The sequence below is a fragment of the Octopus bimaculoides genome, chromosome 4, assembly GCF_046866305.1.
Source record: "Octopus bimaculoides isolate indiv1 chromosome 4, ASM4686630v1, whole genome shotgun sequence".
Lineage (NCBI taxonomy): Eukaryota > Metazoa > Mollusca > Cephalopoda > Octopoda > Octopodidae > Octopus > Octopus bimaculoides.
In genome coordinates, this window is record NC_142931.1 from 118,155,061 (window position 1) to 118,175,366 (window position 20,306).

The 20,306-nt window shown below is 34.8% G+C and overlaps 1 protein-coding gene across 1 annotated transcript in view; it reads left to right on the forward strand.

The window, feature by feature from the left end:
- The first annotated feature begins 11,977 nt into the window (after positions 1–11,977).
- Positions 11,978–20,306, forward strand: part of LOC106882727 (tetraspanin-33) — an 89,311-nt gene continuing 80,982 nt past the window's right edge. The window contains exon 1 of the mRNA XM_014933499.3: positions 11,978–12,410. Within this exon, the coding sequence (XP_014788985.1) occupies positions 12,327–12,410 (84 nt within the window). The 5' untranslated portion in view covers positions 11,978–12,326. The remainder of the gene's footprint in view (positions 12,411–20,306) is intronic.

Genomic DNA, 20,306 nt, shown 5'->3' on the forward strand with positions numbered 1-20,306 from the left:
TCTCTATCTAAATACTCTACTGCTCTATAACTTAGAGTGTGCTTCTCTTTCGGATTTATGATTTACTGACGTTATATGTGTGTGTGTGTGTCCCACATACCATTTTAATTGTGAGTGTATTGTTGGCACTCCGTCGCTTGCGACGTCGAGGGTTCCAATTGATCCGATCAACGGAACAGCCTGCTCGTGAAATTAACGTGCAAGTGGCTGAGCACTCCACAGACACGTGTACCCTTAACGTAGTTCTCGGGGATATTCAGCGTGACAAGGCTGACCCTTTGAATTACAGGCACAACAGGAAGTAAGAGTGAGAAAAAGTTGGGTGAAAGAGTACAGCAGGGTTCACCACCATCCCCTGCCGGAGCCTCGTGGAGCTTTAGATATTTTCGCTCAATAAACACTCACAACGCCCGGTCTGGGAATCGAAACCGCGATCCTATGACCGCGAGTCCGCTGCCGTAATCACTGGGCCATTGCGCCTCCTGTGAGTGTATAAAAGCATGTAATATATTAGGAAAAAACACTTGGATGGAAAAAATAAATACTAGGAAAAAATGGAAAGCTACATACAGTCACGACTCGCTTTATCTATAACTATAACAAAAGTGCTAATAATTCGTTAGGTTAATTTAAACAGGAAAAAAACCATTAAAGGAAAATGTTAAAAATTGAACTAAATTCTTTTTTTGCTTTCCCATTTGATTTTTAGAACAACGGCTGACCATACAACACATAAAAATAGAATAAAAATAAAATAGGTGTGGACGAAAGACATGACATTTTGAATTAAAAATAAAATATAAAGAAAAAGACTGTTAACGTATAATTCAAATGTCATTTGCGCCTGCATGTGTAACTTAGTTTAGAAATAACCCAATTAAACATTTTCCGTTTAACTATCGTTACTTTTTCACACGAGTTGATGACGTTCTGAAGTTCGTTTTTCTAACACAGGGAGATATTCAGGCGGAGAGATATTCAACAAACAGCTCACGTGTTGCACATTGTATTCGAACAGATCCATGTTTAAAAAAAAAAAAAAAAAAGGAACAGTATTCCAGCCGTGACTAACATATCGTTTTATATTTGTTAGGTGCAGGCGCAATGGCCCAGTGGTTAGGGCAGCGAACTCGCGGTCATAAAATCGCGGTTTCGATTTCCAGACCAGGCGTTGTGAGTGTTTATTGAGCGAAAACACCTAAAGCTCCACGAGGCTCCGGCAGGGGATGGTGGCGAACCCTGCTGTACTCTTTCACCACAACTTTCTCTCACTCTTACTTCCTGTTTCTGTTGTGCTTGTAATTCAAAGGGTCAGCCTTGTCACACTGTGTCACGCTGAATATCCCCGAGAACTGTGTTAAGGGTACACGTGTCTGTGGAGTGCTCAGCCACTTGCACGTTAATTTCACGAGCAGGCTGTTCCGTTGATCGGATCAACTGGAACCCTCGACGTCGTAAGCGACGAAGTGCCAACAAACAATATTTGTTAGACATCGTCGTATGTGTGCGTGTGTGTGTGTGTGTGTGTATGTGTGCATGTAGTTGTGTATGTGTGTGTTTGTGTGCGCGCGCGCGTATATATATATATACACACACCTCCTCGACTCACAACCTGTGCAACTTACGACCATCCACACTTACGACCACAGAAAAATAAATGAATACAAAATAAATAAATAAATAAATAATCGTTTTTCGGACGTTGGGTAGCTACGCGTACGATAACTATGGCAGTATCTGTCAACGCAGGCCTCCCTCAGACCCAGGCATCCATTGCTTGCCACTGTCTCTCACTCAGTCGCTTTTAAGCATCAGTTGCGTTTGAATGAAAATAGTGTTGAAAAATATAAATTCGACATACGACCTGTCGGTCGGAATGGAAGTCAGTCGTAAGTCGAGGAGAATGTATACATATAAGAGGTCCTGAGAGGGCAGAAAGATATAGTATTTCCAAGTGCAACACCCAAGAAAGAAGAAAAAAAAGAAAAAAACAACCCAACTACACACGTCGGATTCCAGAATACTATCGAAATTCTTCTGTAGTAGAAAATCGACTTTCACAATGGCAAAACCGTTGAAATGCATTAAAAGAGTGAAATGCATTAAAAAAAAAAAAAAAAAAGTCTTTAACACATAATTAATGATCAGGTTAGAATTGTTTCTGGGATCTTTCTGATTTGGCGGGCGCCACTTGTTTCCTTAACGAAACACTTTCAAACTTGGATAGAATGTGTCATATAAAACATCTTTTACTCTTAGTGCTATTGAGAAAATTTTATCTTTTTAAAGTTATTTCGTGTTAAAATTGTCGTATTTCGGTAATTTCAACCAATCACTGACGTCTATTGAGGTGAAAACAATTACTGCTGTGAATTGTCAACAAAGTGTTGTGTGGTGTAATGGGATCTTTTCCCTTGAATAAAATTAGTGCCGTTGTTTGTCAACAACAACTATCAGCGGTACTGTTATTTATGACATCGTTCGTGCGTTTGTACTGGTTTTAGCTTTAGGGTTTTAGGGTTAGGGTTCGGGCTTTAGAGTTAGGGTTAGGGTTTTAGGGTTAGGGCTATGAGTATTTTTGCCAATACTCATAACCCTAGAGATCCTGTTTCTGTACAAAATCTGCTTTAAACATTAGTATGACACCTCTTCAGATATGCATCAAAAGTGTGCTCTTATGCAAATTTTCACTGAACTCGCATTGAAAGCTGAGGTGGTATAGAAACAATTGTAACTGATTAGGTCAACATTCGCCTCGATCATTTCCTTGTCATCTTATTTGGATTATATATATATATATTATTCATTATTCTTTTACTTGTTTCAGTCATTTGACTGCGACCATGCTATGTGTATGAATATATATATATATATATATATATACACACACATATATATATATATAAATATATATGCAGTAAACTTCAGCAATGTAACAAGAGACGTGCTGTTAGTGATTTTTTTTCTCCTTCTTAATTTTTCCGACGAAGAGCTTTGCTCGAAACGTTAAACACTCTCTCATTTTACTGATCGTCAAATTAATACATTCTTTGTGAACGTCCTCTTGTTTGTAATTTTTCATTTTATTGTTCGTTTATTTGATTTGACTGTATAATATATATATACATATATATAACATAATAGGGTAAAAATTTGATATTAATTAATATCAATTTAATACCAGGAAACCAGCACATTAAAAGAATAAGAAGATTCAGAAAATTTTTTTTTCTGAGATCCTAAAAGGATTATAGTACATGTGTATATACATACATACATACATACATACATATATATATATATATATATATATATATATATATATATATATATATATATATATATATATCAACCACGTCATGAAAAGAATCCACTCTCACCAGGTGATTTTAAACATAGGTAAGAGAAAGAAACATTCAAATCCACACACTTTGACAGAAATCGGCACACACACATATACACGTATATGTAGACTGGGTAACAAACTGGAAAAGAAGAGCTCGATATAAACACAGAGCGCAGTAGTTCACGTAAATCGGTCCAGTAGGCTGTTATTCTGGTGTTTTCCAGAAAACTCCGGCGTAATACGTCACTGAACCGGCTTAAATGAATTGCAGATACACAGACTTCTTTCTAATAATATTTGATCGATAACTGATGAAGGATTGAGCATATCTGCGTCTGTTATATGTTTTTTCTGTTATTCTGTATGTTCTCTCCGTCGCCTCCTTGTACCAGATTCTTATTATATATAGTTACATACACAGACAGACACACGCACACACATACATATGTAGTCATACACAGATACACACGTATATACATACATACACACACACACACACATCTATATACATATGCATATTCAAACATGCATATGTGTGCATTTACGTTTATCTATCTATCTATCTATCTATCTATCTATCTATCTATCTATCTATCTATCTGTCTGTCTATACAACCATGCATAGACATACATACATACATACATACATATATATATATATATATATATATATATATATATATGATGCACACATACATATATGTATACATACATACATACATATATATATATATATATATATATATATATATATATATATATATCAAAATATATATATGGCTGTGTGGTAATAAGTTCGCGCTTCCCAACCGCATGATTTCGGGTTCAGTCCGAGTGCGTGAAATCTTGGGCAAGTGTCTTCTGTTGTATTCTCGGAGCGACCAAAGCCTTGTGAGTAGATTTGGTAGACGGAAACTGAAAGAAGCCTGTCATATATATATATATATATATATATATATATATATATATATATATATATATATATATATATATATATATTATATCTATTTGTGCCTTTATGCTTCTGTTTGTACCCTATCACCGCTTGACAATCGGTGTTGGTGTGTTTGCGTCCCCGTAACATTAGCGATTCGGCATAAGAGACCGATAGATCAATAAGCACTAGGCTTTAAAATAGAGTCCTGGGGTCGATTTGTTCAACTAAAACCCTTGAACGCGGTGCCCCAGCATGGCCGCAGTGTAATGACTGAAACAAGTAAAAGATAACATGGTATAATATATTTCATTTGTTGTATTTGGTTTGCAAGATTCTTGATGTGAATTCGTTGAAGCATATTTTATTGTCTGGGGAGAGTTTATTTAGAAAATATATGTAAAGTAAATGAGTGGAAATCGAACAGGTGAGTGTGTTAAGTAATAAAAGCAATAAAAGAGAATGATTCTCTCCAGACACAATAATATTTATATTTATCTCTCCCTCTCTGTCTGTGTATAGCGTGGTCCCGAACGCGCAGCCGCGCGTCGTCGCTAGCTAGTCGTGAGTGGTCGATCCTAACCCTATCCTTATCCCTAAACACGTATTCATTGTGTTTGGGGTTAGGGTTAGGGTTAGGATCGACCACTCACGACTAGCTAGCGCGGACGCGCGACTGCACGACTGCGCGTTCGGGACCACGCTGCTTTAGTAGTACCTATATATATATATATATATATTCATATATCACCATCGCAGCTCCTACTACACCATAATTTATTCTGTTGCTTTTACTGCACTTCGGACATTGAACCTGACGTCAATCGTTGAATGAAATTGCGAATGTGTTTGTTTGTATATATGTTCTAGATATTTACGTGTATACATGTTATATGGCTGTATGTATACGTATTATGTGGGCATGTGAATGTTTGTTTACACATGTTTTTTTTGGTTTGTTTGTTTGTTGGTTGGTTCTGGTTTGTTTAAAGCTTCTGTTGATAATCTATTGCATATGCCGCTAGACGGGTGGATAGGGACGTAGGCAGGAGGTGGGTAGGTAAGTAAGATAAATTGATAGGTCTCTCTCTCTCTCTCTCTCTCTCTCTCTCTCTCTCTCTCTCTCTATATATATATATATATATATATATATATATATATATATATATATATATATATATAAGTTCAAAAAAACAACAAAGTGAGGACGTGATACGGATAGTGTTATTGGACACTCGGGAAAGGAAAGAGAGAGTGCATGACGTTTCGGGCGTAGCCCTTACTCTTTACTCTCTTTTACTTATTTCAGTCATTTGACTGTGGCCATGCTGGAGCACCGCCTTTAGTCGAGCAAATCGACCCTAGTACTTATTCTATCGGTCTCTTTTGCCGAACCGCTAAGTTACGGGGACGTAAACATACCAGCATCGGTTGTCAAGCGATGTTGGGGGGACAAACACGCAAACATATACACACACGTACATATATATACATATATACGACGGGCTTCTTTCAGTTTCCGTCTACCAAATCCACTCACAAGGCTTTGGTCGGCCCGAGGCTATAGTAGAAGACACTTGCCCAAGGTGCCACGCAGTGGGACTGAACCCAGAACCATGTGCTTGGTAAGCAAGCTACTTACCACACAGCCACACACACACACACATATATATATATATATATACATAGATAGATAGATAAATAGACTGGTGATAGCTATGCGTCTGTATATATGTAAATATACATGTGTAAACATATTTGTGGTAAACATACATACATACACACACTCACACATCCCATAAATAAAGCGTTTTTTTTATATTTCTTTTATTATTCAAAATTAAGATAAACAAGGTTCTTTTTAAATCTAAAATATACTCTCCTTCATTTTCTACAATGCTCTTCCATCTATCTGGTCGACTTGCAAGGTCCCTCTTCCAAAATTCATTTGTCCAGTACTTTTCTGACCTCATCTACAGAATTCATATTTTTTTCCATTCCAAATGATTTTGAAGACTGCGGAATAAATGATAATCAGATGGGGCAATGTCCGGCGAATATGGTGGGTGGGGCATCGTTTCCCATTCAAACTGCTCCAGCCTTTGGAATGTCATCCATGTGGCCGAGCATTATCCTGACGGAAGAGCACTTTTGGTCTTGAAACCAAAGATGGTCATTTTTCTTCTAGCGCTGACTTGAATGACTGGTTGAATGATCAAATCCAAGCTTCTCTGCTTGTTCCTCAACAGTTACGATGGGATTTTGTACCACCAGGGTTTGCAGAAGTTCTCTCTGAGCATTATAGATCTTCCAGGACGTGAAACTCAGAGTAACAGTCTTTTGTTATATTTCTGCTGCTTTTAAATAAAGTATATATATATATATATATATATATATATATATACACACACACATACATACATATATACACACATACATACACACAAATATAACTTATCGGTTCGGCAAAAAAGAACGATGGAGTAAGTGCTAGGCTTACAAAGAATAAATCTTGGGGTCGACTTCTTTGACTGAAGGCGGTGCTCCTGCAAGGCCACAGTCAGATGACTGAAACAAACAAAAGAAAAAAGAATAAAAGAATATATACATGTGTGTATGTGTGTGTGCGTGTGTATATATCTATATATATATAAAAGTTTCCGTTGTGCTAGGTACTTAGATTGGGGCACCTTGCTAGGTCGGTAAATCCGCACACCCAAATAATATTAATTGAATATTGAATATCAAGACTCCGTACAGGTGTGTTTGTACCTGATATTCCTGCCGCGTGTGCAGACAACGCAACCCAGCTAAGTGAAGATATCTGCTCCACTTAATTCAGACATGTACTATTTTATAAAGGTACTTTCTATAGTATTTCCGAATAAAATATCAATGGCTAACAGAGACACCTGTACATCTTTTGTTACTCATTTACGCACACACATTATTTTACTTGTTGCAGACATTTGACTGCGGCCTTGTTGGAGCACTGTCTTTAGTCGAACAAATCGACCCCATGACTTATGGTACTTATTCTATCGGTCACTTTTGCCGAACCGCTAATTGCGAGGATGTTAACACACCAACATTGGCTGTCAAACGATGGCGGTGGGACAAATAGACACACAAATACATACATATACATATATATGTGTATACACACACACACACACATATATATATATATATATATATATATATATATATATATATAATAATACAAAGAATATATATACATGTATACACACATATATGTACATACTTACATCTACATGTGTATATATATGCATATCAGGGTACAGGACGTTAGAACAATGAATTACAGACAACGGAACGAACACATAGGAAAACGGAAAGCCACATATACGACGGGCTTCTTTTAGTTTCCCGTCCACCAAATTCACTCACAAGGCTTTGGTCGGTCCGAGGCTATAGTAGACGGCACTTGCCCAATGTGCCACGCAGTGGAACTGAACCCGGAAGCATGTGGTTGGGAAGCAAACTTCTCACCACACAGCGATGTTTCTATTCACACTTTCAAATAATGCGCACACTTTACGCTCTTAAATAAAAACATTGATGTATAATCATTGTTACAGGATAAGACGTAACATGTTACGTATGCAACTCCTGTAATCAGAATTGTGCACGATCAGTGTTGGCCGAGGGTTAAACAGTCTTATAAACGCTCTCTCTCTCTCGCGCACGCACGCACACACACACACATACTATAGTAACGTTTAAAGTGATCAACCGGAATGCAATTAAAACTAGAGAGTAAAAACACCATAGGGATTCCTGAAGAATAACGTTGGGAATTATCTAGTGCAGGGATTTTCAAACTGTGGTCCGCAAGGACAAGACAGGGGGTCCGTAGACAGCAAATACTTTTAATGGGCAATTTGATTTTATATGTTTTTTAATCGAAATCTTTTAATTGACAATAAACCTATTTGTTAAATACTGTTAAATAAATAAATGCAAAAATATATATTTTAAGCAAATATTTATGTATAAATTTCATAAGCGTTTATAAGGGGTTCCCTAAGGTAAAGCCTGAAATATAAATGGGTCCACAAGTCAAAAAGTTTGAAAACCCCTGATCTAGTGCATCAAAATACTTAATTTCTTCTAGACCTGAATATTTCGAGTATGGTAGATAATATGCTTGTAAATTAAGTAAATAGGCGCAGGAATGGCTGTGTGGTAAGTAGCTTGCATACCAACCACATGGTCCCGGGTTCAGTCCCACTGCGTGGCACCTTGGGCAAGTGTCTTCTACTATAGCCTCAGGCCGACCAAAGCCTTGTGAGTGGTAGACGGAAACTGAAAGAAGCCCGTCGTATATATATATATATATATATATAAATATGTGTGTGTGTGTGTGTGTGTGTGTTTGTGTGTCTATGCTTGTCTCCTCAACATCGCTTCACAACCGATGCTGGTGTGTTTACGTCCCCATAACTTAGCGGTTCTGTAAAAGAGACCGATAGAATAAGTACTAGGCTTCCAAAGAATAAGTCCTGGAGTCGATTTGCTCGACTAAAGGCGGTGCTCCAGCGTGGCCGCAGTCAAATGACTGAAACAAGTAAAAGAGTAAATAAATAAATATATAATAATCCCAACACCCTTTTTCCCGTAAATTTTTAGTTTTGTCTTTGTTTAGAAACGTTTCTTGGGTTTTATGTTCCACGTAATTTTGAAGAATCGTAATCTCAGTTATTTAAAACAAAAATTTGAAAAAAAAAGAGTAAAAAGTTAGGCATACCTAAACAAGTGTGACCACCCCCACCGACTTTGTTTCCTCATAACTTTCAGAAGAACGGATTTTTTTTTTTTTTTTTTTTTTGAAAAATTCACCAAATACGCTTCAGATGGTGAAAATTCCGATTATATCAGAATTTGTTGAGAAAAAAAATTTCCGAGGGTGGGGAGAAGAGTTTCGGGTAATTCACAAGAGTTGACTTTGTTTCCTCATAACTTTCAGAAAAAAAAAAAAAATTTAATGAAATTTCTTATAAATGCCTTTCAGAGCGTGCAGGTTACGATTATATCGGAATTTAAATTGTAAAATAACAACAACAACAACAACAACAATAATAATAATAAATAAATAAATAAATAAATAAAATAATTGGTGGAATCGCGCACATGCTTACTTGCACACGTCACATACATCAACAAAAAGTCGTGATGTGTCTCAGTATGTATGCGAGCGTTCTTAACGTTTATCTTTTCACATCAAATTCCGAAATAATCGTAATTTATACACTCTGAAAGGTATTTAATACAAGACTTCATTTAAAAATACTTACCTTCTGAAAGTTTTGAGGAAACAAAATGTGAATTTTCCGAAACTCCTCTATCTCCATACACCGAAAAAAATTTTCCACATGAAGTTCCCACATAATCGAAATTTAAACCTTCTGAAGCGTATTTGTAAAACATTTCATTAAAAAGTATTCATGCAGCTGGAAGCTATGAGGAAACAAAGTCGAGGGCTCGCTTGTGTAAGTATGCCAGAAGTTATTGTCTGTTGGCACTCTGTCGCTTACGACGCCGAGGGTTCCAGTTGATCCGATCAACGGAACAACCTGCTCGTGAAATTAACGTGCAAGTGGCTTAGCACTCCACGGACACGTGTACCCTTAACGTAGTTCTCGGGGATATTCAGCGTGACACAGTGTGTGACAAGGCTGACCCTTGGAATTACAGGCACAACAGAAACAGGAAGTAAGAGTGAGAGAAAGTTGTGGTGAAAGAGTACAGCTGGGTTCGCCACCATCCTCTGCCGAAGCCTCGTGGAGCTTTAGGTGTTTTCGCTCAATAAACACTCACAACACCCGGTCTGGGAATCGAAACCGCGATCCTATCGAAACCACTGGGCCATTGCGCTTCCACGACATTAGCAATATACAGAAAAATGTGCGCTTGTAAGAGAGGACATTTCTTCGCCTCTATTTTTTCTTTTTGTATTTTTTATATCAGATTCGTAATCCACGATGCTTAAAACATTAAGATCCGTAAAAAAAAAAAAAATAATAATAATAAAAAAAACTCTAAGATTTTGGTGCAGTAGATAAAATTCCGACTCTATTCTACAAGAATACCGCAATAAGTATAAACTCCATAAATATAACCGGGTCCAATAGCAGAGCAATGATAATTGTGATATAAATGAAAGGTGTATATGTCCGCTTTAGAAGTTACTACCACCAACCGGCGTGTTTTGAATCAAACGTTAACGTTCGTTCGTTCGTTATGAAATCAATGTATATTTAAATATATATATATGTGTGTGTGTGTATTATATGTCTATGAATAGTGATAAGCTTCTCTTCTATGATTCTATTCCACTTCCATTTGGTATATGTTTTTACTTTCTTTTCCATAAAAAAAACGCATGTTTATATCTCTTTTCTGTCTCTTATTTCTTTTTCATAATTTCTACATCTTCCTTGTACACTTCTCCACCTGTCATCATCGTGTCCTCGTTCCTTCTTTTTTTCTCTCTCTCTCTCTCCATTTATCTCACCTTTTATCTTTTACCTTTCATCTTGGCTTTAATGTTTGTAAGTGTTCTTCAATCCTCTCTTCCTATATGTTTCATCTCTGTCTGTTTGACTGTCTTCTGCATTTCTCTTTCCTTTTCTCCCTCCTTCTTTGTCTCCCATCTGCTTACTCACTCTCAGTTTTCTCTTTGCCCTCTCTCTCTCTCTCTCTGCTAACTCTCAGATTTCACTCTCTCTCTCTCTCTCTCATTGTATACATTCCTTCTCCATACTGTTCTATTATAGTAAATACACACAAACGCATCAATATTAGCTTCATTTTTGGTTTGTATCTCACTCATTTTCTGTGTACTTTCTCTCACGATATATATATATATATATATATATATATATATATATATATATATATATATATATATATATATATATAATACAAATAATATGTGAGTATATGCATATATACGTACATGTATGTGTACGTATATATATATATATATATATATATATATATATATATATATACACACGATACATTCATTGGGATGTATAAAGAACAAAATGTACTCAATACATAGGATAGAATTATATGTACATATATACATACATATATTATTACATCATATATATTTACATATATATATATATATATATATATATATATATATATATGCATAGTGGAATATATACATATATGTAATTACACACACATATACATACATACATATATATATATATATATATATATATATATATATATATATATATATATATATATATAAATAAATATAATTACGTATAGTTGTGTGAGAAAGTAGTGTTTCATTTTCCATTATTTCTCATTTCGTGTCTTAGATAGATAGGTAAGTATGTAGGCCACACCGTGAGAAAGATGATATAAAGAGTAGGAATTCTCTCATGCTCAGTAAAATAAAATAACAAAAGCAACAGCCTGAAGAACCAACGATGCGATTAGCAAACATCCGTACACACACACACACATATCTGTGTGTACTTATACACACACGCACACATAAATATATAGATCTGTAATACGTCACGCACACACACACACATATAATCACATAGATATACGCACCTTGGTATATTATAACCGCTGCTGCTGCTGTTACTATTACTACTACTACTAGTATTTTTATTGCTAACTAAGGGGATAAGAAAAATAAAGAAACGAATATTACTACTACTGGTATCACTTATTCCTTACTATTACTATTATTGGTTGTATTATTATTATTATTATTATTACTGCAGCTACTTACTAGCACTGTTATTCGTAAGATTCCTACTACTACTACTACTACTTCGACTGGCATAATTCCCATTACTACTACTACTACTACTACTACTACTACTACAGGCGTAATTCCCACTACTACTATTACTACTACACCAGTACTAAGAGCGGCTGCTGAATTCTGTCGTATATCGCCGTCACTAACGTAGAAGTGACGCCGTTTTATCAATCGGCCCGAACCTTTTTTTTTCTCTTTCCCCATTATTTTTTCCAACCATGTCTCGGAGAAACTACTGGAGTCGAAATGAAATTAGTATGTTTATAAAATATACGTTGTTTTCGCTCAACTTTCTATTTTGGGTAAGTTTTATATTTATATAAGTGTACACATATTTCTATCTCTCTCTCTCTCTCTCTCTGTATATATATATATACATCTATATTTCTTTGTATGTTCGAGGGGGTCGTTATTGCCGTAATCATAGCTCTTAATTATTATAATAGTTTTAATTTATATTACTTTGTTTCTTTTTGCTTTAATTATATCAAATGTTAGTTCTAATTCATCACATGGATATAAATGTATTTAGATTTTCCCTTTTCTTGCCATACCCCTTTCAATCTTTCTCTCTCTCTCTCTCATTTCTTATTTTCTGCGGTACCATCCATGTACAATATTTATAACATGATACATGATTTAAGATTTATATTTTCAGTTTTAATCATGCATCAATACAAAACAAAATACGTTAACCTTTAGAAAAGTATATCACATCTCGCAATGTATGTATATGTTATATACATACATGTATGTTCTTGTTTTGTTTTTAGTGGGTGTTAATTTTGTATCATAATTTGGTTTTGTAATGATACATATGTGATGCAATGGGTAATTAACACTATAAAAAATATATTAAAAAGAAACAGTAGTAATAAAATTAATAAAGAACCTCTGACAAAAACAAAAAAAATGGCAATCAATCGTTTTTACTCTCAGAAATGCCATTCGCGACTTGTCATCTGTTCGTTAGTTTCCGTGAAAAGTTTTTATTTATTTACTTTTGACGTGTCGAAGTGGAAGAGAAAGCTAACGGGTGTCCATGTGTGAGCCTGTTTCGGTTTAGGTATTTGTATTCGCTCACACACGGATTTTACATAGACAAATAAAGCAGGTAAGAACGAACCCTCGCCGCATACATGCACAAAAATGCATGCATGCATACATAACTCGCACATTATAAAATGCGACAGTTTTTTTTTATTATCGTGCGTGTGTGAGTGGGCGGCGTTAATGAAGATGTTACGCGTTAATTTAATGTTAAACTTATCTTTCTTAATGTATTTCGAATTATACATAAATGCATAACATACATAATAACCTGCACAACTCGCACATTATAAAATGCGACACTGTTTATCGTTATCGTGCATTTGTGAATGGGCGGCGTTAATGAAAGATGTTACGCGTTAATTTAATGTGTTTAAACTTAGCTTTCTTATTGTATATCGAATTATACATAAATATATATATATACAAGATTTCCACAGATATAAGAGTCAGAACTTGTGATCCGCCTGCCTCTTCCACTTCGATACGAGTGTTTACAGTTGACAACACGTGCTTTCAAACCCTATTTTTTGATTGGATAAAGATATTTCACGGAAAGTAACGAAGATTGTGGCATTTCTGAGACTGAAAACGATTGATTGCCAGAAAAAAAAAATTTTTTTTTTTTACTTCATTTGCGAAAATATTAAAAAATATCCCCCCCTCTCTTCATTTTTTTCGGTGCAGACTTATAACACATACATAACTGTTTATTCCAATCTAAGGGGCTAATTGCAGTTTCGCACCTATCCTTGAAAAATGCATTTTTTTTTTTTGAAAGCATTTTTTTCGGATTCCTATGTTTTAGGTGTCGGAGATTACGAATATGCAAGGAAAAAAAATATTTTAATCTCACCCCCATCCCCCCGCCCTTAAAATTTGGAACTTTTTCGAAATTTTTCTTTCCCAATGTTTTAGATGACAGAGATTACGAATATGCAAGAAACCACATTTTCAAAATTTTAACTTCAATAAGCATAAAGATAATGTGTATAAAGAGATAGATACGAATGTCTTTCTAGGGCTAAAACAACAGTCTGCTATAGGACCGCCACATTATTTAGTTGACAAATATATTTTATAAATAAACGAGCAGGGATAAATATATATATAAAGAGATGAAAAAGTTCAAAATTTAAAATTGCGGGAGGGGTGAAATGTGAGCTCTTTATTTAACTTTATAACATTAATTACTAAACATTGCTTGTTTCTCATAAAATGGTGTTATATTTCAATTTACATTAAATTATTATGTACGATTATTTAAGGCAAAACACATGTAAAACGCAAATTCTTTTCACACTAATGTTTTTGTCTATATTTAATTTTGATTTGCGTATGCTCGGTCAATTCGATATGATCTCTTCAAAGTAAACAGAATCGAAAATTTTAATGGGGTGGGGGTGGTGAAATTATTAAAAAAATAATTTTTGTATATTCGTAACCCCCGACATCTAAAACGTAGGAATCCGAAAGGATTTTTTTAAAAAAATGCATTTTTCAAGGAGAGGTGTGAAATTGCATTAGCCCTTAATCTAATATATATATATATATATATATATATATATAGCCTGATAGACCCTGCTATGTCAAGATGGACTTATATATTCTTCCTCTGCTCTCTCCCACTTGGTTTTAATATGTTGCCACATTTGTAATATGTCTTTTTTTCTACATTTTTTCGTGCAGCTGAAGATTGCTCTTCATATTGCATTTAAGGTAATGCTCACATTACTTAAATAAATTGAAGTAGCATGAAACGTGCGTACTGCAATCACTTTTGAAATCCGTGTTGCTTATTATTTGATTTTAATCACCCATCCTTTTGGGATGTGAAATTCGGGTGCCTTCGCATAAGTACCATATTCAAGCCTTGAATCTATATCTAAACCGTCTATACATATATATATATATATATAATTAAACATAAAGTATGTATGGATATATGACATATATTGTGTGTATATTTATACATGCACAGACACGTATATACAGACATATGCTGAGGGACTTATATTTTTATGTATTGTATGTTAGATGTATAACCCCACATGTATGTTGTCTAATCTACATGACTAAACGTGTTATGTTGTTTATTGGAGAAATATCTGATCTGCATATAAGCTTGAGTGTATGTGTGCGTGTGTATATTATATGTGTATATATATATATATATATATATATATATATATATATATATATATGTATATACACCACGATCCCAACCTAGTATCCACATTTGTTATGGAATTTTGTGTTTGTTCATTAAATGTTGTAAAGCTTGAAGACACTATGCATATCTTGTATTTCTGTTCGTCCGTTTACTGAATATTTCAAAACAGATCGGAAAATATTTATTTTTTTCACTGTCAAGATTTAGTTTCGATACAGTCAGTGCAGACAGAAGTAATTGTGTGTGTTTAGAGAGAGAGAGAGAGACACACACACACATGTATAAAATATGATGTTGAATGGCGATGAATCAATGATAATTCATAATTAAACCCGCTTCATCTCATTGAAGTAATTATTCATAACATAAATCAAAGTCCATATGATAAATAACGAACCAGAAATGGAAATCTCTTTGGGAATTAAACTGAAATAGGAACTCATAATCGTATGTGTGTATGTATATGTATGTATGTATACTTGGACTGGAATAACCTACATTGTTTAAGCATCTACATTAGGATTAACATATAAAGATCATTGTGGTGGTTTTAGTTTCTGACGGTTTTATTTTGGCCTAAAACTGCAAGTGTGTGTGTGTATGTATAGTAGTTAAGAGTAATAATAAATGTTCTCGCTGTTTCCATGGTTTGTAAACAATTCGTACACACACACACACACACACACACCATAAAAGAAGACAGTTTAACAAGAAATGAAAAAGAATAATTGGTTACCGTTTTTATTTATGTTTTTACTTTTATACTGTCGAAATAGAAACGTCCATAATTTCCCTAGTTTAACTAATATGTACTTACTTTGTTTTTATTATGATTATTGCGCTTGTTTTGTATTTTGGTGTCTAAATGTAGGATTGCGAATTGTTCACCTCAACCTAAATGTCAGTGTTGTTGTTGTTTAACCCTAGGTCAGCCCTGATTGAGTAAGCAACCTGTGATGAAAGGCATTCCAGCCATTATAACATTCCGTGTATTAGGGTCATCTCGGAATACGTTGATTTTTTTTCCAACTTATCTGATATTTCTAACAGATCGAGCATCACGCTGTGGCTTGCTCCCTCTTTGGCTTGTTAAATGTCAATGTGTTTGCCATACTGTGAACATTTTTCTGTGATTGTTTGTTGTAGCTATTTTTATGACTCATCTATATTAAACAACCTTAGTCAGGCTGTTGATGTCTTATTCTTCTTCTAAGACCAAGTTTCTATGCTTATTATGTGTTTTATTATTGTTCTTAACCCTTTCGTTATCATCCAACCTGAGACCGCCCTAAGCTCCTAACAAACAAGCTCCATTTTCAAGTAATTTACATGAAAATCTTCCACTAGAATTTATTGTTAATTTAAGTTCCAAATATTAGATCAATAATGAAGTTATTTTACTAAATTCTTCATTTACAAAATTATCTGAAACAAAGGTGGTGTATTTCAAAAGGAATATGCTAACTGTACGTAAAATTATTTGTAATTCTAGTAAATATTAAAAGCAAAATGGAGTTTCAAAAACCAAACAGCAAAAATACATCGATTTCTAACATAAGCACAATGCCTCACAATTTAAGGAAATGAACAGTCGAATTTAGTTTACAAATATATCGACCCTAGTTCTTGTCTGGGTATTATATTCAATCGACTTCCGGATGGATAAAAGGTAATGTTGACCTTGACAGGAATTGAACTCGGAACATAAAGGGCCATAACTAAATACCGCAAGGTATTTTGTCCAACTCATTGTGTATTATTATACACACACACACACATACTCATACACTCAAAGAATATGTATTACAACGTTTTTAATAACACGTGTGTTCTTATGGTTCTTATTAATTAAACCGAGAATATTTTGATATTTATTTAAAAAAAGAATATTCCCAGAATTTTAAATTCATTAGATTCATTTGATTACTTTTTGCGCTCTAAAAAAATAATTATCTATTTTAAATCTATTCATTGCATTGTCAAGCCATATATAAACATGCATATAATCAAGATATATATTTATATGTATATTTAAGACATACATATCATTTTAGTATAATATAAGGACCGTTTCCTTTTAAAAAATTTAAACACTACTAAAAAGTAGTGAGTAATTTTTCAGTTTAATGTTAAACTGCTTTTATATATAACTTGACAAAAAAGCAATCAATCAATCAAATGTATCTGACTGCGGCCATGCTGGACCACCGTCTTTAATCGAGCAAATCGATCCCAGGACTTATTGCCGAACCGCTAAGTGACGGAGATGTAAACATCGGTTGTCAAGCGGTGGTGGTGGGGCTTCTTTCAGTTTCCATGTATCAGATTCACTCACAAGGCTTTGGTCAGCCCGAGGCTATAGTAGAAGACATTTGCCCAAGGTACTACGCAGTGGGACTGAACCCGGAACCATGTGGTTGGGAAGCAAGCTTCTTTCCACACACCACTCCTGAGTGTGTGTGTATATATATATATATATATATATATATATATATATATATATATATATAAATGTATGTATGTATATGTAAAGAAGAAAATAGGTTACAATCATATTTTGCGTTTTGTTCTTGTTTGTTAAATATACTTCCTTTCAAATCAGGTCCCAACTTCTGTCAGGCTTCCTACTTATTCATTTGAGCTGAATTATTAAATCCTACCCCCTCCTTTTTACTAACAATGTTGCATGACTCAGTATACGAGTTTTTTTCTTTATAATCCGTTAATCCTGAACACACGGATTACATACATTTGTCCAAAAAAATATACTTCGAAAATAATCACTGTTTATAATTAATTAAATTGCTTATGAAACTTTTGTAGATTCACTTCAGTTTGAGACAGTTGACCTCGGGCAACGTTTTCATTTTAATCATGCGCGCGCGTGTACACACACTCACTTCCTCTCTCAGTATTTCTATGTGGTTGAGTAAATTATACTTTTATAGTTTTGTAGATAACAGCCGAGATTGTAAGTTTTAACAATCAGAATTTCTAACGAGATGGGATTGGGATGAAGGTAGGCCATAGTTGCTTTTGACAGCTAGAAAAGGTCAACCTATATAATTGTGTGAGATTAATGGAGACAGGTTTTACTTTCAAATACAGGGGAATTGGTGGGTTTCTTGTATGTATGTACTGTTTAGTATACGGTGTTTATTGTTGAAAGCCTGCTGGCTATTATAATTTAGATATATATGCACAGTTATAGCTATATATGGAGATGGGGTGAAAAACGATTACTCCATGCTAGGGATTCATCTCGACATTTCTTTTAAAATATTTTAATCGGGCACCAATCTTGACCTTGGCAGACCATCTTAACTGGTGACAGCAAAATCCATATACTTTCAATACATGAACTCTGAAGTTAAACCCTTTGTGACTAATGCTAGCTATCTCAGTCTCTGAGGATCCATCACTGTGAGTTCACATACACAAGAATTACTTGTGGAAAAAATATCCCAAAGTCTAGGCTATGTATTTATCTGTCTTGGGCAAAGAAGTATTTTAAGTTTCATTAAGATGCTGCTTCTACAAAGATGAAATATATCCTACATGTGAGTATTACTCATGTATATGGGACAGAGTTGCTATTAAACATGCATTCCACATCAAATCCTGAAGGTCACTTGTCACTAGTTCATAGATTTGCTGCTTCTTCTCTTTGCCTTGTTTTCTGATTTCCCCTCATCAATCCTTGCGTGAAGCACTTTATGCAATCACTACCTGTCCCAAGGATGGAACATCTATGAACTGTCTCTTTGACCATGTGTTTTCAACAGGTGTCAACCAACAGAAGTTTAGATTGAACATATTGTAGTTGTGTCTAAGTGCTGTTGAAGGGGAATTATGATGTCATGTGTTGAAGGATGTGATCGTGTGGCTGTGTGGTAAGAAGTTTGCTTTCCAACCATATGGTTCCAGGTTCAGTCCCACTGCATGGAATGTCTTTTATCGTATGTTTGCTCTGGTGAGGTTGACTTATAGCTAAACAACAAAAGTTACTGTCTAAATAACTTTGTTTAGTTTAGGCACAGGTTTGTGTGGTTAAGAAGGTTGCTTCCCTACCATGTGGCTTCAGGTTCAGTCTCACAGCATAGTACCTTGGGCAAATGTTTTCTATTGTAGCCTTGTAAGTTAAATTTGGTAGGCAGAAACTCTACAGAAGCCCAGTGTGTGTGTGTGCATGAGTGTTTAGGTTTGTGTTTTGTAACTTAGCAGTACAATAATAAATAGTGCTTGTTAAAATGAGGATAAGTTCTATCAGTATGATCCAGTAAATGGTTTGTATGATTGACTAAATTATTTAAAAGTGGGTGCTCCAGCATGGCTGCAGACCAGTGACTGAAACTAGCAAAAGAATTAAAAAATTTTTAGGCTTTCTGCTGTAATTTTTTTTAAAGCTGTATTTCAGTATTAGTAGTTCGACTAGCCATACGCACAACATATACTAATGCTGCTTTTATTTATATTCGCAATGTGAATTGTATGACAATAGGCATCGAATTCTTAATCTTATGTAAAAGATGTTTGTGAGCTAAATACCAACTAGATAGCTTGGAAGAAGACGTAGATACAGACAGGATCAATAATAGCAGTGTTTATAAGGCAGCTAACAACACGTGCTTGTGTTGACAAAGAATTCCTCTTATTATAGGAAAAACAGCCAGTGGATTTTTAAAATTGTGGAGAAGCTGAGTCATACTGGCGGCCGAACTGATGAAGGCAAAGAGGAAATGGGCTGTTAAGTGTGATATTTGACTCAAGCGGTCTTGCATTCAAAGCTTCTGCAGGTATTTTAGTGTATATTTTGGACAATTACACTCCAGTTCTACATGACTCAGTTGTAGCTTCCTCTCCACCTTTGTTCTGACCCTCACACACACACACATGCACACAAACATACACACGCACACACACACACACACACACACACACACATTTCTCTCACACTTGGTTAAATTTTATTCCC